Genomic DNA, 20,412 nt, shown 5'->3' on the forward strand with positions numbered 1-20,412 from the left:
TACACCAAACGCTGGCTCAACATCCTTTCGCTCGTATTCTTGTCTTTCAGCAAATTTCTTTTGCTTGTTTCCGAGAGGTTGCGGTAATGACTGAATGAATACAGGCCATCCAGGATATATTCCATCAGCTAAACAGTAAGCCATGTTGTAGACATGCCCATTAACCTCAAACTCAACGCGCGGAACAGTCCCGTTCATTAACCTGTCAAAAACAGGAGAGCGGTCTAGAATATTGAGATCATTTAAAGACCCCGGCCACCCGAAACTTGCATGCCAAATCCATAGGTCCCGATCGGCACAAGCCTCCAGCACGATAGTAGGTTTCTTCTCTTTGACCTTGAACTGTCCAGCCCATCCATATGGACAATCCTTCCACTCCCAGTGCATGCAGTCAATACTGCACCACATGCCCACAAAACCTCGACTAGCATTCATTTCTAGGAGTCGCAGCATGTCTTCATCAGTCGGGGAGCGAAGATATTCAGCCCCAAACTGCTTATCAACCGCCTCTACAAAGTGCATGATGCTGTCGTACACAACAGTACTCGATATCTCCAGATTCTCATCAATACACACTGCGGGTACACCGTACGCGAGTACCCGCAGAGCAGCAGATATCTTCATTATAGGGTGTATTCCTAGCCGCCCTGCTGCGTCTCGGCGCTGCTCAAAGTTCAGAATCAACCTCCAGCACTCCTTCCAGAACGCGCATGAACGTTGGCTTGGTCATTCGATTCCGCTTCCTGAATTCGTCATCGTTGTAAACTGGGGTTTCATCAAAACACTGCTTCATAAAGCGCCTATAGCGCGTTTCAAAGTCCCGCTCTTTGGTTTTACTCTTTCCTGGCCGAGAACCGCCGCGTTTCACTGTCGTACCACGAGAGCTAGATCGAGACGCTGGTAACAGAAGTTGCTGGGCGATAAACTCATCGTCGTCATCTCCACAATCCAAACTGAGGATGTCAATGAAGCCACCCTGCGCGCTCACCTGCGCAAGAGCGCTTACTGGTACGTCTTCCATCTCCACTACCGACTACCCTCCCCCTCGCTGAAAAATATTTGACTGACTTATCGCCGCGACGGGTGCGAATTTTTCTCTCGATCAAATTTGCCGGATCTTTTGTACCCTCAGTTTGACCTAACTTTGACTTTGGTTTTGACACGACCGGTGGGAATGCACTTAGTGTGGACTGGGGAAGGGGTGCAGAAACATTCCGTAAGATCCAGCGTGGTGACAGGTCGCTACAAGCCCGAGATCGTGAAGTTCATGTCTTACAATGACAACGTGAAGTACACCAGCGATCGCATGATCGCCATGGGGGAGCTCCTCCAGATCACACCAGACGACCTGTGCTACTGGTGAACCAGCAGGCGTACGGCGCCCCAGTTCCAACTGAAGATATGCGTCCTGTTCATCGTCGATCGAGCACGCTCGAGTTCTCGAAGAAGGCGATCCCATCGTTCATGCCGCGGGTCAAATCAACGTGAGATCCAATCACGGAACGCGGCAATCCTACCCGCTCTGATGCAGTCAACAATTTAATCAAAAAGGAGAAGAAGTTCGAAGTTCAACGAGCGGGATCAGAAACCAGGGCCCGCCGCTCTGTGGAGTTTGACGAGTTCATGAATCTTTTACGACTTGTACGAGCACAGTGGTCAGACAACGACCCAGTGTACATGGTAGATAGTGTTCAATCTCTTCAATGGTACATTTGCGCTCGCACTGATGACAAGATGAAGCTACAATTCAGCAACTTTTCGCCCAACATTCAATACCCATCTACACTTATTTTTCAAATGCGATGGTCTAAAAACATACACGAAGAACGCGATGCCACGGAGCAAATCATACTAGGCAGTTTGGAACCACAAATGTGCGCGGTACTCAATCTGTGATGGGGTTACACGCACAAGTGGCTACAAACCAGATGTGGTTCTAACAGATAAAATTTCTGTTTGAGTTTTCGATACTTCCTCACCTTGGTGTAAGTTACACTAATGGCTACATTGAAGTGAAGTGGACCACCACAATGGGTGGACCACACATACCTAAAGATCCTATTTGTAGGAAGCAGCATATTTCTACCAATCAGCGATATCCATAGTAACTGGGCTCTGCCAGCCAGCCCCTGGCAATCCCTTTTAGATACGTTATTTCATTTAGGAAGAAGTTCAATTTACTGTTTAAGATGATAGCGAATTATTACGGTTATTGTTTGTGGGAGGTGGCGGAAGTGGGAGTACATCCTGTTTCTTGATTTCCCGCTGACTTCTTGACTCAGTGATAAATACCGTATCCACTCTTACTTTGAAACGCCGGACCGCTCTGACTTTGAAACACATTCGCCGACTTTGGAACACGGTGGGAATTACCGTGACCGCTAATACCAGTTCAGTACCGTGGTCACTCTGATTCTGCAACTCTGGACCGCTTTGACTTTAAAACGCCTTCGTTCGTCCATACTGCTGCCACCGGAAGTCGGTGTCGGGTCACATACTGGTCACCGAATTTGGTATGAGACTACACCACAAACGTATCAAGATTAAAGTAAATATAGATCTGTATTGTTCGCACGTCCACCACTCGACGCAGTCTGGCTTCTGAGCGCCGCCGCCTGAGATACGGGGCGCTGGATGACGATCGAGAACAAGCGCTCGCTCATCGACAAGAGTGCGGCTGAGCCTGGCATGACACAGTCGGAGCTAGTGGTGTGGGCCAAGCGAGTATTCCGCTTGCGCAAGGCCCCAGCCCGCGACACAGTGTCCGACATATTGAAGAACGCAAGCACTATCATGAAACCATTGTACGGTGAGGGCAAACGCCGCAAGCCACTAAAGGTAACGGCACCTGCTTTGGAAAAGAATTTAGAGGAGTGGGTGGGTAGTGTAGAAGCGTGGGGGCTGTGTCTTAACCGCAAAGCTATTACTAGTAGCTACCAGCCAACACTACCACCTATCTGCAGCCTCTGGGCGCCGGTGTTATTGCGTCCTTCAAGGCGCGCTTTCGGTCGTTACAGATTTACCACGGGATCGAAAGGTTTGAGGTTGATGTGAATGTTAACGGACAGTCTGCATACAAAATAGACCAGCTTCATGCGATGCAATGGAGCTCGCTGCTGTGGTCTTCAACGGAGGCTAACACTGTGGCGCACTGCTGACAAAAGACTGGTCTTGCGACCCCCCCCCTCCCTGGAAACGACGACGAGGAAAGCGGGGATGAAGCCAGCGAGAGTAATGGCGTTGAAGATAGCGATGTAGACGGCGACATTGTCAATGTAACGGGGTTACACACACAAGTGACAACAGTCACTTGTGCACGATAACGGTCACAAGTGACAACTGTCACTTGTGAATGACATTTGTCACTTATGGTTTAACAGATAAATATCTGTTAAAGGTAATGGATACTTCCTCACATTGGTGTAAGACACACCGATGGATACATTGAAGTGGACCACCACAGTGAGTGGTCCACACATACTATCTTTCACCAATCAGAGTCATCGCTGTCAACCCTTTCATAGATGATAAACAGTTTTTAGCAGATTTTAGAGGAAGATCAATTACAAGCAATACAGTTCTCATTTTACCTTAAACTACCTACTTGGTGTTTTATTTGATTTATATTATACTTGTGGATTCAAGTATAATTAATTCAAATTATTAATAAACTCCTATGCTTCCTCATACACGTAGCGCAACGTGTAAGCTAAAGTAGTGAATCAAGTTAGACCCACTACAGTCAATCTCATGCTCAAAGTGGTGTCGATAAGTCTGTAGTAGCTTAAACTTGCAATAAATTTTCCCGTGCATGAAAAATACACAACAGCTAGTGTCGGAAGTCGTAGTACTACCTGTAGTTATATAGGGACTCAGTGAGGGGTCAGTTGAGATCCGAAACACCTTCATTTCATTAGGTATTTGTATAGGACATAGGGGAAAGTAGATAGAGCCCTAGCGGCCCTTCGGAGAGATAACAAACAAACAGAGCAGAATTTTCCAAGTCCAAGACAAGCGTACACTGTCCGGTAAGACCCTGCGCGGGCTGGATTGTGTTTGTCGTCAGCACCCGAGATGCACAGCTTGTAGGGTCTTGACAGATAGCGCCAAGAGTCAAGTCGGCCCGGGTAGGGCAAGGAACTCGCCGAGCGCACCAAGGACATGTCCCGCCGAGTCTGCGGGCCGCTACGCCGAATAGCCGGGGTGCCGTAATACTTCTAGCCGCGAAGCCGTTGCTCTCGGTGTCCCGTAAAAGCGCTCGCGTGCCGTCGTCCATCCTTTGATGGAGGGCACCGGTTTGTGAGGAACGGGAGTCAGTAAGCTCAGCTGACTTCCGGAGGATCGACTGGCTTGGTTGCCTGGTCTCGGCAAGGACCGAGATCTCTGCAACCACGGATTTGATGGAACCGTGCGTAATTAGTCAGTTCACGACAAAAATAGTTAAAGTGACACCCCTTCCACAACTGACATCCATTTTTATAATGTGAACATGCACGCAATTCTATTCAGTCTCAGACCCTTCTTCTACTACTACGTTGACAGTCTCACTCTCCGGCTCCGGAACTCTAACCGGCGCAAGTACTCCAGCACCGCTCGCTCCGACCTCTTGAGAGCAGCCTCGGCTCAAACCGCGCGCCCATACTCGGTCGTGACGCATTTTGACCGGTTACGCCTCATCTCGGTGACCCATTCCAGCAACCTACGTGTCAATGCATTGTTAGTAACAGAAGCATAACTTTAAACAATAAAAAAATTGTTATCTAACCTCTTCTCGAGCTCAGGATATGTAATCGCCGGCTCCCGTGGGGTGTCTACCGCAAATGTCTTTGTGGGGCGCGCCGACTTGATCGGGGTTTGAGCCTTCACCCAATGGTACAGCGTCGTTTGGTGGATATTGTACACCTTTTCCAGGCCAAATTCACCAAGAACAAGGTCAAATTCACAAAGAACAAAACCAAACGCACTGAAGCCCAAATCAAATGCACAAAGTGCAGGGCCAAATGCACTTAAGCAAGTACAGTAGACCTTCCAAATAAATACCCTGACAAATACGCAATTGTCAGTACTTGCTTCTTGCTGAAACCAACTGACATGTCCTCGAGCGCCGCCACCTTGACGTAGAATCTGAGCGTGTGGGGGTAGCATGACGCACAAAGCTGCGCGGTCGCAACACGGGGGAAGAGCGTCTCGAGCGAGCGTGTAGCGGTTGTAGCGAAACGGCATGGCGCTCACGAAGAAAGATGCAAAGTGAGCAAAGGCCAGCGTGCGTGAGATCCCTTGGCCGCACGAGGCGAGCGAACCCAAGGATAAAGCAGGCAGCTCAGCTGATGGTGGAATCTAGGAGGGACAAGCACGATTGGTGGAAGTAAAGGAGTGCCGTCGAGCTCAACGTGGTCGCTTTGGCGTGCAGTGACGTGAACCCTTACGGCTGGATCACCTACTAAACATAATAAAAGTCGGCACATTCGATATAGTTGGATTGTACACTTGAACTTGCACATTGTGCATTTTCTTTGGGTTTCAGTGCATTTGATTTTGTTCTTTGTGAACTTGGCTTTGTTCTTTGTGAACTTGGCTTTGTTCTTGGTGAACTTGGCCTGGAAAAGGTGTACTTCGCGGCTAGAGCGGTTGTAACCCCGCGAAGGTTTGCCTCCTCTATGGCTTGGTCCTTTTGTTTGTTCAGATGTGGCACAAGCCGCATGGTAGGAAGACTTCGGCACGGGGGTTATTTTAATTTAGGGCTCTCCGAATGAGTGGTGGGCTGTGGTAGCTGGGTTCAGAGTTTTTACGAGATTTGACTTTTTACAAATCACTTGAGTTGTACTTTTTACAAGGTTGCAGAGATCTCGTGCAATACGGTATGGTTACAAATAACCATTGGTTAGGGTGATGCATCGATTGCGTGTGATTACTTCCCATTGGTTAGGGTGATGTCACATCAGTGATGATGTGACAAGCCTATACCGTACATGTACAATGCCCAGACTCCATTACCACGCCCTTAAGTCCTATCCATCATAGGCGGAGAGAGAAGCTAGAGGCGATGACCCCGTCGGTTGCCAACTACAGCGCAGCGGATGGCATGGACCGGTGGGCCACTTCGGGTCCCAATATCAGCGTGACGAGCGACGTTGCCCGGCCCAAGTGGCACATGTGGCTGCGTCTGGCGGTCCTGGGCCTCCTGCTCACTAGTGCAGTGCTGCTGCTGTCGCTGCTGCCTGTGCACGCGTACCTGGTGGCCGTCACGGCGTGGGTGGAGGACCACCTGGTGCTGGGCACGCTGGCCTTCGTCCTGGTCTTTTGGGTGGCCGTGCCGCTCTGTCTGCCGCCCGCGGCGCTGGAGATGGTGGCTGGCTCGCTCTTCGGCGTGCCGCACGCGGTGCTGGTGATCACGGTGGGCAAGACTGGCGGTTCGACGCTGGCGTTCCTGCTGGGCCGCGCCATGGGCAAGGAGATGATCGGCGGCTACCTGCGCACCAAGTTCCCGACCTTCCGAGCCTTCTCCGAGGTGCTCAACAGTCCGAGCTGGAAGCCCGTGCTGCTCTACCAGCTCTCGAGCATCCCCAACATTGTCAAGATCTACAGCTTGGCCATCACCAACGTGTCGGTGGCGCGGTTTGCCGTGTCTTCGGCCGTCGGGAACGTCCCGTACGCCGTGCTGTTGGCGTACATCGGCGAGCAGGCAACCGACATCGCCGCCATTCTGTCGGGCGAGACCGAGATGACCACCAGCCGCATGGTCATGGTCGTCACGGGCGTCTCGCTCACCGTGCTGGCCATCACGGTCCTTGTGGTGTACACCAAGCGGCAGCTGCAGAAGCGCGAGTGCCGCAGCAGCAACGAAGCAGGTTCGATCGAGATCGACGCCTCGACGCCCGCCAGTGCCAAAGGTTCGTCGCAGTGCGTGCGTCCATCGACGCCCACGCAGCACGATTGGGCTTGAGCGGCAGAGCGGCAGATAATCGAATGCATCGCTACAACTTCAACAGGGTGAGTTTGCGAGAAGCTCCACAAGCAGCAGCGGTCGGCTGGTCTTGACGAATCGTTCACTTGTTCGGTGTGGACCAACCGTTGAGCCCGGAGGTCTCACTTGTTGCACATTTGCTTACGCCATTAGAGCAAATCCCTTTCCGATAGGCTTGAGAGCGCCGCGACTGTCGTAATCCTCAAAGTCCGTGTTTGCTTTTCCAGCCTGGATTCTATTATAGTCTCCGACCAAACGATACCTGCGCACGTCCTCTTCATTCATTCCCTATGGCCGAAGAATAGGCTTCATGGTGTGCAGTTTCCCAAAATAGTATGTTGTATTGAATTGTATTTTTGAAGCATGAAGCGGCTCCTATGCTTATGGCTAACTATCATAACTGGCCGAGCTTCAACCAGCGCAGCTGAGTCATGCGAAATCGAGTTGATGGTGAACCCATTCCAGGTGCCCCTACGATCGCCGACAAATGGATTTGCGGGCGATGCACCAAGCGGCCGAGCCATGGTAACGCGGCGACTAACGCGCTGGATATTGCCTCGATGTCAGGCGGAAAGTGGTGTTCACCATGATGCAAATGGCCATTTTCGGCGGGGTGACTGCGCGATGCCTCGAGCGGAGTAATCTGGCAAAATGGTGTGGTGACTGACCGCGCGGATTGGGAAATCGCTGAAACGTGCGCACTACTACAGCTTCTATTTCCAGAACGTGCGTATAATTAGCTTGCACTCAGGGAAGTGAAAACTCCTTTTCGCCAGCCTGGATACTGCTCGCGAAGTGGGCCCGGCTGTTGCAGGGTGCTGCAGGCTGAAGAAGACCTACCGATGGCTCGACGATCGCTACGACAGCATACTGGCGACGAGCAATCCCCAGAGACCGACTGGCTTAGCATTTTGGATCCAAATTGCCCCGTTGTGTGAATGCTGACAGAGCTGCTCGTTTGCCGGCCTCTATTCTCGTCCAGCGCTTCTAGATCAAACTGAGTACTCTCGTCACGGCAAAACCATTCCGCGGACAATCCTCTTGCCGGCCTCGCCGCCTTGTCCCGTACCTTGTTGGACAAGGTGATATGCGCCGCACCACGACCAATCCATAGGCCTGGATTTCCGAGAGCGCGCGCGAGGACGCTTCAACTCGATGCATGGATAGCTGTTGAGCAGCTCAACTCGAGCTGTGTCTGGAATAAAATGCAGCTCCCAAGCCCGGGTCCACGTCGGGGGCGCGTTTTGGCACCTCGAGGTCGATTTCCCCGCGCTATGCGTAATCGCTTTTTGCACTCCCGCGGTAAACAAATAATACAACTGTAATATCACATACTATTTCCATACCACGAATATCATATGTAATACCTGCTAGCGCTGTACACAGGGTTTTACTGTAAGTCAAAACTTGCAAGCGTTGCACAATAATTGCAATATATCGTTGTACGCAGATAGGGAGAGGTTCTTCAGCTGCTACGCTTCCCTTTGCACACGTCGTGCAGAAACCCTATGAATAGCGTGTCACACGACAGTCGCGGCGGGCTCAACTGTCGGGTACCAAACACTTCGGAACCGGTCTCCAAGCCATCACCAGCTTTAGCATCCGCGCATTGGGGTCCAACGTCTTATCCTGCCGCCCCTGGAGCGCAGCCTTATTCCCCAGCTTTAGTCGACCAACCACAGAGCACCCTACCCTACTCTACTCTTCGACCAACCATGGCAGCGGGGTGGTGCAGCTGCTCGACGCGGATGTCCGCGACCCAGCGGCGATGGCTCAAGGTGGCGGTGTGGACGACGCTGTTCTGCGCAGCGACCTACCTGCTGCTCACCATGGTGCCCGTGAAGCTCTACATCGCCAGCAGCATGGACTGGATCCAGGCCAACCCGGCCATGGGGGCCATGCTGCTGCCGCTCATACTGGCCGTGGGCATCCCACTGTGCATCCCGTCGCCGGGCTTCGAGATCCTCGCGGGCTCCATGTTCGGCATCGTCACGGGCACGCTGCTGTGCGTGGTAGGCAAGACTATCGGCCAGCTGATCGCCTTCCTGGCGGCCAAGCACTTGGGCAGGGACCGGATCAGCTCCTACATGCAAACCAACTTCCCGACGTTCGCGGCGTTGGCGACGGTGCTGCAGAGTTCCAGCTGGAAGCCGCTGCTGCTGATCCAGGTGGCCAACGTGCCGCACCTCGTGAAATGCTACGGTCTGGCGATCGCCGACATCTCGACCTACAGGTTTGCCGTCTCCTCCGCGGTGGGGGGGCTTCCCTACGCTGTTCTGTGGGCGTACCTTGGCCACCACAGCAAAAACCTGGTGGCCGGCAGCGACGACGACGCCGTGGAGCTCAGCGAGACCTCGTTCAGGCATCGCATCGTGATCGGCGTGGGCGGCACCGTGTTCACCGTGCTGGGTATGTGGTGGCTCGTGGTGTACACCAAGAAGCAGCTGCACAGCGAGATGCAGCGGGCCAAGCACCTGCACCGCTCCAGCGAGGACAGCGACGACACGTGCATCACCGTCTCGTCCTCGGACGACGACGACGAGGTCGTGCAGATCGGGCTGCTGCGACCGGAAACGTTCGCCACCGCCCTCACCGCGGCGCAACCGCGCAGTTACGACGACATCTGACCTCCATGTACACTAGAGTACGTATCAACCAGCTAGCTAGAGAACACACACACACAAATGTACGATACCGGTAACTTCCGCCACAACTCGACGTGATCTTCCGGCAAAGTCGCTTTTTGTGGCCATCATCACGGGCCCCTCTTCATGGCTACATCTGAACTTAATCGAGGCTGTGTGCCACACAATACTGCGTGCCGTTCGTGTGTATTCGATACACCACGCTAAGTACGAGTCAACTCTAGTCAGATAGAGATGCAGGCAAACTGTACAGCTCTCCTACAGTTCAAGAAGCGACTATCTGGCCATGGACTTCGACGCCACCATCGAGCGGCTCAACGCGCTCAAGCTGCAGGAGCGCGGCACGGCCCAGGCGCACGCCGAGCATCCGCAGCCGCAGCTGCAGCTGGAGCTGCGGCGACTGCAGGACGAGAACCAGCGGCGCGTGCAGGAGCAGGAGCGGCAGCTGCAGCAGTGGCAGGCCGAGATGCGCGAGATGCAGACGCGCCTGGAGGCCGCGGAGCACCAGAACCGCCTGCTCAAGGCGGCGCTGGGCGAGGTGGACACGTACCGCCACCAGGCGGAGACGCAGCAGCTCGTGATCGACGACCTGCAGTCGCAGGTCAAGCAGCTGCGCATCACCAACTACCGGCTGCAGTACGTGGTGCAGCAGAGCGAGCCGCGCAGCCAGGGCTCGTTCCTGCCGCCGCCGCCGCCAGACATATTCTAAGCTGGAGCGGCACGAGTCACAAGAGACGGACAGGAGCAATGTAAAATGTAGAATCGACACTCGGATACCTAGAGGAAGAAAGGAGAAGAAGAAAAGAAAAGATGTAAAGATGCGGACGCAACACCCGCGCAGCTCCAGCAGCGCGGCGTTGGGGCCGTGTGCTCTAATATTAAAACAAGAAGAAGGCAGGATGCACGCACAGATTGCGTTGGTTCTATTGCGAAGGAGCCCGTTGCACACGGGTGAGAAGGCTGCGGAGAAGACTAGCGTTAGATGAGAAGGGGGACGAGCAGATCACAGCAACAAACTGCCACGTACGCCTTCTGCGCCGTCGCTTGCGTGGAAAACATGGCGGCCGCGACGTAGAACTCTTCGACGAACTTCTCCATCTACACGGCAGCCTTTGGTCAGGGCCGGAAGATGGCGAAGAACGCTGCTCGTGAGAAAAATGCATGCCTACCTCGCTTTCGAGGATCGCAACCTGGGAGGCAAAGCAAGCGAAATCGTCAGCAGAGGCACTACTGAGGCATCATAAAACCGTGCCAAGCCTGGATTCCCACTATCCACCCACCTCTTCTTCCAGCGCGTCGAGCTTGTCCGCCTCCGCCTCGGAGCAGTACTCGTTCATGTCAACCCTGTCTCACCAGCACAGCACAATCAAACGCCCGTGAGCATATCAACGTGGCACCATGTCAACAGCTCGCGCACTTGATCTTCATGACGTCCTGCTGCTGCTTCAGCGCCGAGTGCTTGGACGCTCCGGGCTTGCGCTCATTCGGCAGCCAGCGCCGCGGACCTCCTCGCTCCTCTCGACGTAGCAGCACCTGCGGCCTGCCATTCCATTGGCAATGACCGATTATTACTTTCTAATTAAGAGACGACGCATCACATCTTGCAGCAGGACTCGCTATCGCTCACACGTAGCTCTGCACGGCCGAGGGCTTGGCCACCGGAACTTCGCGAGGCTTCATGCTGAGACCGTGGATCTGGAAATGGTCCGCACTAACGCAGTTTATAATGTCCGGAACGATATGTCCCATTTCATGTACACTTAATTAAACTATAGTCAAGCTCAAATATGAGCGGACACAGATTCTGACGTTCCAGATTCATCCCATTCCAACCTGTGGCCCATAGCCCAGTGCACCATGATGCTCAGCTTGCTGCGTCGTCCGTCCGTGCGGCTCCAGCTGCTGGCGCGAGGCTCGCGCAGCGACTCCGCCCAAGTGTTCCGCTTCTTCAGCTCCACGTACGTGCAACTGCCACCCCCAACGGCTCAGAACTGGCTGATTGTCACGCTAACTCCTGGTCTCTCACTGTGTGTCACCAGCGCCCCGACCGAGCAGGAGCCCAAGAAGGACGAGGAGGAGGAGCTCACTAACTCCAAGCTATGGGACAAGGTGCTAGAGAACCACCCGGAGCACCAGGAGCAGCAGGGCGGCGATCTGCTCTACGAGTATCCGCGCAAGGTGCGGCGGAGAGAGAGAGAGACGCTGAGAGGAGAGGAGGCAGGTGCTGAAGGGTGTGCTGTGTGTGTGTGTGGAGCAGGGCTACTTCGGCTACATGTCGGCGGGATCGCTCGCCCACGTAAGTTGTAGAGAGATTTGGTAGACGGTCGATGGACGAGAGTGCTGAGTGGAGCTGCTTTTTGCTTGTGTAGATTGCGTTCTGGTCGTGGCTGAAGGGGTACGAGCAGAGTCTGGTGGAGAGTGAGTGCTGCAGGTTGTGGTAAAGTTGGGTGGGATGATATGTTTTATCTGATGGCTGTGATGTTGCTGCAGTGCACCCCGTGCTGGGCGAGCCGACGTTCTTTTCGTTCATCTCGGATGACTTCGGCTCCTCGATTGGTTTCGGCATGAGCATTATTCTTGCCGGTCTGATTGGTTTTCACGCGCGGGTGGGCGAAGATTTCTGTGCTGAATTGGAGTTGATGTGCGAGGGTACTGATGCGGTTCTGGGCTGATTGTGGACAGCGAACGGTTGCGCGCATTTCGGTTGTCGCGGGTGGTGACAAGCTGCGCTTCACGACGCACAAGTTCTTCGGGGTACGCTGTTGATATGCGTGCTCTTGTTGTATTCCTTATGGCTCATCACTGCATAATTTTCCAGGACCTCGGAACGCCGATTGACGTGCCAATCTCGTATGTGTCGGCGCACCCCAACACCAAGAACAACATCATTCTGAAGCTCGCCAACACGCGCGGCTTCTACCTCGTGGACACCAAGGGCAAGTTCTACAACCGCGAGAAGTTAGAACGGATGATCACCTTCCGCACCAACTTCGTAAGTTTCATCAAACTACTGTCCTCAAATGAAGACGCTTTGTGGCCTAACAACGGTTGTTAACGTTGTTCTTGTGTTGGCATTTACAGAAGGACCACGAAAAGATGATGGAGAAGAAGACTACGATCGAAGTACGCACGGACTTGCCTCGCGTGGACCTCAAGGCCGAAGCTGCCCAGGCTGACGCTAAGCGGAAACTTTCTGCTCAGACGCGCTCGAAGACCCGCCACGGCAATCTGCTCAGCAAGAAGCATTCCAACTCGAAGAAGGGCGGCAAGAAGAAATAGATAGAGGTCGCTTAGCTGCTTTGACGTCGAGGTCGAATGTAGTGTTTTGAGTTACGGCTTGGCCGAGAAAAACAGCAACGTCAAACGGGGGTTTGATTAAGTTAGGTACAGCGCTGTCAAGCTGACCCCATCGAGGCTTCCACCGCTGCGGCAATGAGCAGTGCGTCGTACAGCTCGCGAGCGTTGTCCACGAGCCGGGAGGGTTCGATGCGGTCAGAGATATCGCGTAAGCTGAGCAAGACGTTCGTAGCATCCTCGGCTGCTAAAATCTCCTCGCGGAATTCACGGACAACGGCAACACAGAGAAGGTTGATGAAGGAGAAGTCACTCGGCGTGATACTGAAAATGGCATCCCAGATTTGCCACACCTGCGGCGTCTCGAACTCTCGTGCCATCAGCACGCGCACCCATCGCAGCAGGAAAATCTGCGGCTCCACCCCTAGCTTAGCAAGATGCCTCGCAGTGGGGGGATCGCACCGGCTCAAAATGTGGTGGTGGATGCGATTCATCTGGTCGTCAAGAGGAGACGATGGGAGTTGGTCTGCTGAGCTCAGCGGCTTCTCACTACGAGAGTTTCTGCGTGGAAGCCGAACGTGCGGACAGTACGTGCCTGCCATGCGTAACATGAGCTCATCCAGCAAAATGTAGGCATCGTGCTCAATGAACTCGGAAGAAGTAAGCTCGCGCACGATTTCATCTGCAGCATCACGGCAGCATTCGTAATATCGTCCTGACCCTCCGGCAAACGGAGCCAAGCGGAGGAAAGTGTCACGGTCGAGGAACGAGTCATCGTTCTGGATGTTGATGAAACTCTCCACGTAGACGTACGAAGTGTCTTCCTCTTCAGTACTGGTGTCCTCCGCCTGTTCCTTCGTAGGGGAAGTTGCAGGGAAGAAGTAGGATCCACTGAGACGTCCGTCAGGTTCCACGTCGTAGTCGCCAGCGATCACCTCCTCGATGTCGTCCTCCTCGATCGGCCACTGCTCAATATACAGTAGGTACACCAGCGTCGCCAAAAGCTCGCCCATGCCTTGATTGTACGAAATCTCGGAGTGCGTCGTGGAGTAGACATACAGCACGCGAATCAGCAGGCACTGCACCACGGGGTCGCGGAAGTAGGGCATATCTCCGCGCGTTCGACGGACGTCCTTGTAGATGCTGTACAGCAGGTTGTCCGCCGAGGTCTCGCACATGGTCAAAAATTCATCGGGCCGCTGCTTGCCGACGAGCAGGTCCTGGAACAAGCTCTGCTTGTTGCGCTGCTTCTCGTAGCGTTGGCGCTTGTCGCGGGCGATGGGCGCCCACTGGCTGAACGGCACGTCTCCGGGGATGTACTCGAGCCACACTTTCCACGCGAGGCCGCGCATGCAGGACCAGGAGAGCGCACCTTTAGCCGCCTGCAGACACATGTCCTCCCTCGTGGAGCGCACGAAGACCTCGAGGAACTCGTCCACGCGGGCCTTGGCGCCGCGCGACTGCAGCTCGGACAGCGTGACGGCCGACGCGCTGCTGTTGAGCCGTCGGCGCCGCTCCGGCTGGTGCTGCGTGGCCCCATCGCCGTTACTCACGCGCTCGATGGCGGCGCAGATGGCGTCGCACCAGTCACTGGCGTCGCGCACGTGGTCGGCGCACAGGAACCACGTCTTGTCCTTGGCCACGACCATGAGCACCTCCTCGAGGCTGTCGATGTGCGCGCTCTGCAGGCGGATGCAGCCCAGGGGCGCGGCGGCCTCCTTGTGCGGGTAGTAGTAGAGCCCCAGGTCGGCGGCGCTGGCGCCCGCGAGCACCACCTCGAAGGGCTTCCACTCGGGCGGCTGCCCCACCTCCAGCAGCAGCGGGCCGGCCTTCAACTTTGGCTGCGCGACAATGAGCAAGAGTTAAAAGTTAGCCTAAAACTTAGGAGAGAGCACGCGACGGACCAGGTAGCGGTTGGCGGCGGGCGCCGGCACGGCGAACGTCTGCAGCAGACGCTCCCACACGTTGGCGGGCGGGGGCGCCTGGCCGCCGCGGGGGGCGCTCGGAGACGACGGCGGGAAGCGCAGCACCTCCATGGGCTCAATTGACCGACTGACTGACTGACTGACTGACTGGTCGCTAGTAGCGCAAGTCCCCAAGTGGCGTGCTATTCCGAATCGAAGCAAAATCTGGTTTCGAGTGACGAGGGTTCAGTATGCGTGTTGAAGATTCGTCCTCGCGCCCTTTCGAGATTTTCAGGCTGTTTTGAGGGTGGAAAATAGGCGGTTTGATAGGTCGCTGTGCTTTGATCTCAAAATGCGTTGGCTCACTTCCTAGTGGTGGCTTTGCTGTGGTTTTCGACTGACGAACGCAAGAGCGAGGAGGTTGTGGTTGTGGGCCACGACTGGGAAGGCCACCAACCACCAGGTTCTCGCCCGAACCAGTACATATAAAAGTTGGATTCAAGTAAGGTATGCTGGCTCCACACTAAGCGTTAACTCATAAGGCAAATAGTGTAACAGGTCTCCCAACCCGCAGGGTATTGTTGGTGAAAACGATCTCTGCCCGACATCCACTGCGTATGACCGTGCACACACTATGAGTTCATTCTCCACTTATCCGGCAGAGACAGCCGTGGCTCGTATACATGCGATTATTCAGTATTATGCAATGCTGGCGACACTTGGTTTCACTCTGTTAAATCTTCTGCTACGGTCCCTACCATGCACTGGGTACGTTCAGTGTTGTCCTCGCACTGCCATTGCCGTTGAAATTCAAGGTTGAATATTTTCTCGCGGTACGCCTCAAGTCGCGCGCAGCAGGCGTGCATCGCAGCCATTAGCAGGGACGCCACCATCAACGGTACGCTGACGGTGCGAGTGGAAAGCTTCGACGTCGTCAAAGCTGCTGCGGTACCCCGAGTTCGCTGCTGAGGGGCTTGTGCGGGCTGGAGAGTTATTGAAAGCACTCTCGGTAGGGAGGTTGAAGTCCGAAGGTGAAGGATAGTTTGGTGCCCATCGAGGGGTTAAAGACAAGTTGAAGTTAACAACGTGGGTTGGGATACTGTAGTTGGTTTGTCTTTTCGGCTTCTCGTTTTCCAATGTCCGGTACACCTCCAGCGGCTCGGACGTGGAGTGTTGGTTGCTCAACGAGTTGAATGGAAATCGTTACTCCTTCTGGCTGGATCTCGAGTTACGAAGCGCAAGAGTGGTGCTTGTTGAGCATCGGGTATAGTCTGTTCAGATAAATGAAAATTTAGCAAAGTATAGATACCCGTGTCGAGGGGTACTCGTAAGATTAGTACAAGGAATTAGGCTGCAGCGGGCAGCAGCACTTCCAGCGTGGAGCGGCCGATCCAGAGTAGCGCCGGGTCCTCGCGGACAAGCACGAACTTGTCGGCCTGGTCCTCAAAGCCTAGAGCTAACAGGAACTCGAGACACTCCGGGAATCTGGCTACTTGCCCCTCGAACAGCCGATTCGCCTTGCGGATCGAGCGAAACTTGATGTCGGCGGGGTGGGTAATGATGTTGGATACGATTTTGTGGAGAAGAGAGACGGCCTTGGCAATAGCGTCGGGGCTGTACTGAGTTTGCAAATGCCGCACTGCGTCATGGACTCTTCGCTCGCGGTCGCCTGTTGTACCAAAAGTACAAAAATGTCAGCAGGCGAACAAACCATTGTAGCAACATGGATGCAAACCTACTCATGGCCAATGTTGCGACTTCCTCGTCAACTGTTCGCTCGTGCATTTCAGTCTTCCGTATTTATACAACACACAACACGAAATGTTAGATCAAGTTATGACTGCTTCGCACTCATGGCAGCATTCCTTACCATATTTAAATGAGACTGAGAAGCTTCATCTTGCTGAGGCGAAGCTATTGGTGCAGCAGTGGCCTCTGAGACGGTTCCCTCCATCTCAACATCCCCCGATAGGTCAACGGTAGCAGGTAACACATTCTTGGGTTCGGTCGACCGGGGCTGAGCTGGACGAGGGAGCCCCGCGTTCGTGGTAGTTGCAGGAAATTGTGTGGCAACTGGCGCTGGTGGTGCTGAGTTTAGCAGACGGTTAGTCCCTGCAGACCCACCACCCAACCGATGACCACTCGAACTACTAATTTCCGGAGTAATCTCGTCGTGTGGCGCCGTCCGAGTGCCCCCAACTGCAGCTCCGTGGGAGCTTGTCCAGTCTAACTCATTGCACTCCTTTTCAACTTGTCGCATCAGCTGGTAGAACTTGGAGTCGTGCTCCGAGTGGACCTACCACACAATAACACAAAAATCTCTACGTCAGTAAGCACTCTAGTCGCAAGGTTATACTTGCCGTACGACAGAACTTACGTTGTGTGAAAGCTCGTGAAACAACACCTTTTTAATGCTGTCAGAAAAAACAGCAATGAGTACTGCTCCGATTCAGAGCACAACAAAATAACCACGCACCTCAAAAACTTGCGGAATCCCAGCAAGTCGTCCGTACGCAGTCGCAGCAAGATCTTCTGGCCCTTGTTCTGGTTCAGCCCAAGCACGCACACCGGGTCCACCCCCACCTTCCCATCCGGCGGCATCTCCGCCAAAACACCGACGCTCCACCTGCCAAACACAACGTAACCACATCAACAACCTCCCAGCACCACCTCCACGAGCCAAAAGCAATGAATGTAGCCGTACTTGTGCTTCACCATGACCGCCAGAATTCCACGGTCATTGGCCAGCCTCTCCAAAATCTCCTGCGCCTTGTGCTTGTCCGAGAAGTTCCCCAGCGGCTCGATGGCGTGGAAGCGGTAGCTCGTGGCCACGGCGTCGCGCGCCTGCAGGCCCTGGTTCCTACGGGAGATGTCGACCACGCGGCGGCTCTCCCGGACCCGCATCTCCCTCTGCGCCGCATCCTGCGCGCTCTTCATGCTCTGGATCTGCGCGGCTGACGCACCGGCCATCAGCGTCAGCGGCGCTGCGTCAGGGCTGCAGTCGCACGCGTCCGCCAGCGCTCGGGCGGCGTCGCTGCAGTCCACGCGCCGCCGCTGCTGGAACAGCCGTTGCGCGTCCTGCTGAACGCCCGAGACGCGCTCGACGGCCGCCTGCAGGTCACCGACTGTGGGCGACGCGGTGGGGAGAACCAGCGCGTGCGTCTGCCCCTTGAAATGCACGTTCAGCGTTGTCATGGTCGACGAGGAGGTGTGCGCAATGCTGCCAATTCCGTTGTGACGCTGGTGAGAGTGCAGCATACACTTTTCGAGACAATTCGGATGACGCAATCTATGAAATGGCTACACTAGGAACATGGCGAATCCTTACGGCTGGATCACCTACTAAACATAATAAAAGTCGGAACATTCTATATAGTAGGATTGTGCACTTGAACTTGCACATTGTGCATTTGGTTTGGGTTTCAGTGCATTTGATTTTGTTCTTTGTGAACTTGGCCTGGAAAAGGTGTACTTTGGCAAGACAACTGTTCCATTTGTGAACACCAAGAAGGTCTGAATGATTGTCTTGGTAGGGATACAAATTTGGTAGCAGCTATCCGCGCACTTCCCCACGCTTCGTTCTCGAGTATGGCGTTTGTTGTTACAGTATTGTGCGTCAATAAGGAACGCCTGATTTATACATATTCCGAAAGTATAATATACTTTATTATTATTATATTATAATGTTTTATTGAATTAGTGAAGTATATTCTTTATTTTGGTTTTGCTGACAAGTCCCGAATGATTCCAACAGTGCTGTGTTGTCGCAGGACTAACGCCGTCTCTCACCACATTAGGGAAGTCAGGAGGTCGACTTTGTATGGATTATCTACTAAGCCGTGCTAAAGCACGGAGAAGCTCTGGATTTTATCATGAAGTAAGTTCTGCTTCTAAGCTACACAGCCTCTCTGTTTCTGCCAGTGCCTCTTGAGTTGGCGTGAATGGGCGATCCCGAAGTTGGTGGTTGTGCCGCGAACAGCACCGCTGACCCCAAAAGAGCCGCCTACCTTGCTCAGCAAGCGCCAAAGAGAGTAAGTTTGGTCCACACTGCGCTGGTCCACGGCGCCTATGTCAGACCACTATGAACAGAACCTCTACGAGTGAGAAGAGTGCCATCACGCTGATGAATGAAAGAAAGGCAAGCAACCAGTCGATCATAGAAACTTCACTTTAATTATGCTACCGCACTTGCACTGGGGGTGTGCAGGGTCAACTGTATTTATCGACTAGGATACCGTACACTCGCAGCTGCCCTGCATAGTAGCTGCTCGCGTTGAAGTGGTCGGCTGTCATGACCTTGGCTCACGCCGAAGAGAACACGTGCTTGAAGACGCCCTCCTCCGAAGCGAACAGCTGCACCGCCTCCTTCAACTCAGGCGCCGCCAGCAGCGCCAGGTCCGTGTCCATCATGTACTTGTCCTTGCCCTCTGCCTTGTACGCCTTCTCCGACGGGTACCTCGGTCCACGTCTCGTTCCGGAGAACCTGAAGTTATTCGTTCGACAGCGTGAGCGAGTCGCTGCTGTACGACCCAGCGCCTTCTGCTGCGCCACGCTGCGCGAACGTTCAGCCAGATCCACCTCCTCACACACGCAGGGTCTTGATGTTGTCGCGCACGGAGATCAGTGCCGTGTTGTAGTACTCTTGCGGGGCCAGGATCTCCGTGCCGTTCCCGTCGGCTGCGCCCACGAAGTCGATGGTCACGTTGCCGGTGTCGCCAAGGGCCACGTGGCCCGCCAGCTCGATTCGGTCGGCCGTCGACAGCGTCGGGTACGACTCCTTCACGGGCTCCAGCGCGGAGATGATCTTGTCCACACCGGCGTTCACCGGCCAGTTCTTCTGCTGCGAGAAGCGACGTGGTGTTGCTGGGACCTGGCAAGAGAGCCTGGATAGTTGGGTCCTGAGATGCCTGCTAATAGCCACGCAATTCTGGTGTTACTGGGACTTGGCAAAAAAAAGCATGAATAGCTGAGCACGGAGACGCCTGCTTTCAGTTACGGGCGTCCGGGAGATCATCGAACAACGCAGCCTCGGTTAGGGAGGGAGTATGGAGTCGAAGGATTGTACCAACCGAGAATGACATTGATCTATTTGTAGTGCGTTTGTTTTACATGTACATGTAGCCGTGCGGATATCTACTGCCTGGCCAGCCCCCCCCCCCCCCCCCCCCCCCCCCCTGTTATGCGCTACAAGCAACATCCGGATTATTTTGTCACGCGAATGTCGCCCGTAAAAGACTCAAGCAACACGCACTGGATAATATGCTATCCGCCCATGTATAATATCTAGCAGATTTGTCCCGATACATTATTCTTTTGTCATTTTATAAGAGATTCAAGGATCTGTGTTTATATAGGGACTAGTACGCACACTTGTATCGCCCCAACTACTCTGGACTGGACTGGATAAAATCCAGAGAACTTCTTCTCCTAAGCGATCCAAAGCCAGGAGTATTTTCTGCGATAGTACTTGCGTCTTGATACAATGGATAATGCCTTGATCCATCTGAAGCACTTTGGCCGTGGTGTTTGGCGGCAACTTCTCCACTCGCACACTGTGGAGGGTTAGACCCGTTTCATCGTGAGATGAAGTGTTATCTACCACTGG

The 20,412-nt window shown here is 54.1% G+C and overlaps 8 protein-coding genes across 8 annotated transcripts; 4 read left to right on the forward strand and 4 right to left on the reverse strand.

Moving 5' to 3' along the window:
- Positions 1 to 6,043: 6,043 nt before the first annotated feature.
- On the forward strand, positions 6,044 to 6,943 carry IUM83_16693 (uncharacterized protein; the record flags this gene model as incomplete). The annotated part of the gene is made up of 1 exon (XM_067941596.1): positions 6,044 to 6,943. One exon carries the CDS (start codon positions 6,044 to 6,046, stop codon positions 6,941 to 6,943), a length of 900 nt encoding a protein of 299 aa, XP_067783879.1.
- A 1,769-nt stretch (positions 6,944 to 8,712) lies between these two features.
- Positions 8,713 to 9,591, forward strand: IUM83_16694 (uncharacterized protein; the record flags this gene model as incomplete). The annotated part of the gene is made up of 1 exon (XM_067941597.1): positions 8,713 to 9,591. One exon carries the CDS (start codon positions 8,713 to 8,715, stop codon positions 9,589 to 9,591), a length of 879 nt encoding a protein of 292 aa, XP_067783880.1.
- A 304-nt stretch (positions 9,592 to 9,895) lies between these two features.
- Positions 9,896 to 10,318, forward strand: IUM83_16695 (uncharacterized protein; the record flags this gene model as incomplete). The annotated part of the gene is made up of 1 exon (XM_067941598.1): positions 9,896 to 10,318. The coding sequence occupies one exon, from the start codon at positions 9,896 to 9,898 to the stop codon at positions 10,316 to 10,318; it is 423 nt and encodes a 140-aa protein (XP_067783862.1).
- A 214-nt stretch (positions 10,319 to 10,532) lies between these two features.
- On the reverse strand, positions 10,533 to 11,289 carry IUM83_16696 (uncharacterized protein; the record flags this gene model as incomplete). The annotated part of the gene is made up of 6 exons (XM_067941599.1): positions 10,533 to 10,569; positions 10,637 to 10,707; positions 10,779 to 10,799; positions 10,890 to 10,953; positions 11,027 to 11,149; positions 11,237 to 11,289. 6 exons carry the CDS (start codon positions 11,287 to 11,289, stop codon positions 10,533 to 10,535), a joined length of 369 nt encoding a protein of 122 aa, XP_067783802.1.
- Positions 11,290 to 11,466: 177 nt separating this feature from the next.
- On the forward strand, positions 11,467 to 12,888 carry IUM83_16697 (Transmembrane protein 223; the record flags this gene model as incomplete). The annotated part of the gene is made up of 8 exons (XM_067941600.1): positions 11,467 to 11,567; positions 11,649 to 11,787; positions 11,867 to 11,905; positions 11,979 to 12,027; positions 12,100 to 12,215; positions 12,292 to 12,363; positions 12,428 to 12,601; positions 12,691 to 12,888. 8 exons carry the CDS (start codon positions 11,467 to 11,469, stop codon positions 12,886 to 12,888), a joined length of 888 nt encoding a protein of 295 aa, XP_067783876.1.
- Positions 12,889 to 13,004: 116 nt separating this feature from the next.
- IUM83_16698 (tbc1 domain family member 5) lies at positions 13,005 to 14,939 on the reverse strand (the record flags this gene model as incomplete). The annotated part of the gene is made up of 2 exons (XM_067941601.1): positions 13,005 to 14,744; positions 14,808 to 14,939. 2 exons carry the CDS (start codon positions 14,937 to 14,939, stop codon positions 13,005 to 13,007), a joined length of 1,872 nt encoding a protein of 623 aa, XP_067783874.1.
- A 1,214-nt stretch (positions 14,940 to 16,153) lies between these two features.
- IUM83_16699 (Protein involved in sister chromatid separation and/or segregation) lies at positions 16,154 to 18,002 on the reverse strand (the record flags this gene model as incomplete). The annotated part of the gene is made up of 7 exons (XM_067941602.1): positions 16,154 to 16,476; positions 16,547 to 16,598; positions 16,678 to 16,721; positions 16,932 to 17,103; positions 17,185 to 17,221; positions 17,284 to 17,433; positions 17,512 to 18,002. 7 exons carry the CDS (start codon positions 18,000 to 18,002, stop codon positions 16,154 to 16,156), a joined length of 1,269 nt encoding a protein of 422 aa, XP_067783875.1.
- A 1,107-nt stretch (positions 18,003 to 19,109) lies between these two features.
- Positions 19,110 to 19,888, reverse strand: IUM83_16700 (catalase/peroxidase HPI; the record flags this gene model as incomplete). The annotated part of the gene is made up of 3 exons (XM_067941603.1): positions 19,110 to 19,290; positions 19,394 to 19,677; positions 19,877 to 19,888. The coding sequence occupies 3 exons, from the start codon at positions 19,886 to 19,888 to the stop codon at positions 19,110 to 19,112; spliced, it is 477 nt and encodes a 158-aa protein (XP_067783799.1).
- Between the last annotated feature and the right edge of the window lie 524 nt (positions 19,889 to 20,412).

The sequence above is a fragment of the Phytophthora cinnamomi genome (assembly GCF_018691715.1).
Source record: "Phytophthora cinnamomi strain GKB4 chromosome Unknown Contig95, whole genome shotgun sequence".
In the NCBI taxonomy this organism is placed as follows: Eukaryota; Oomycota; class Peronosporomycetes; order Peronosporales; family Peronosporaceae; genus Phytophthora; species Phytophthora cinnamomi.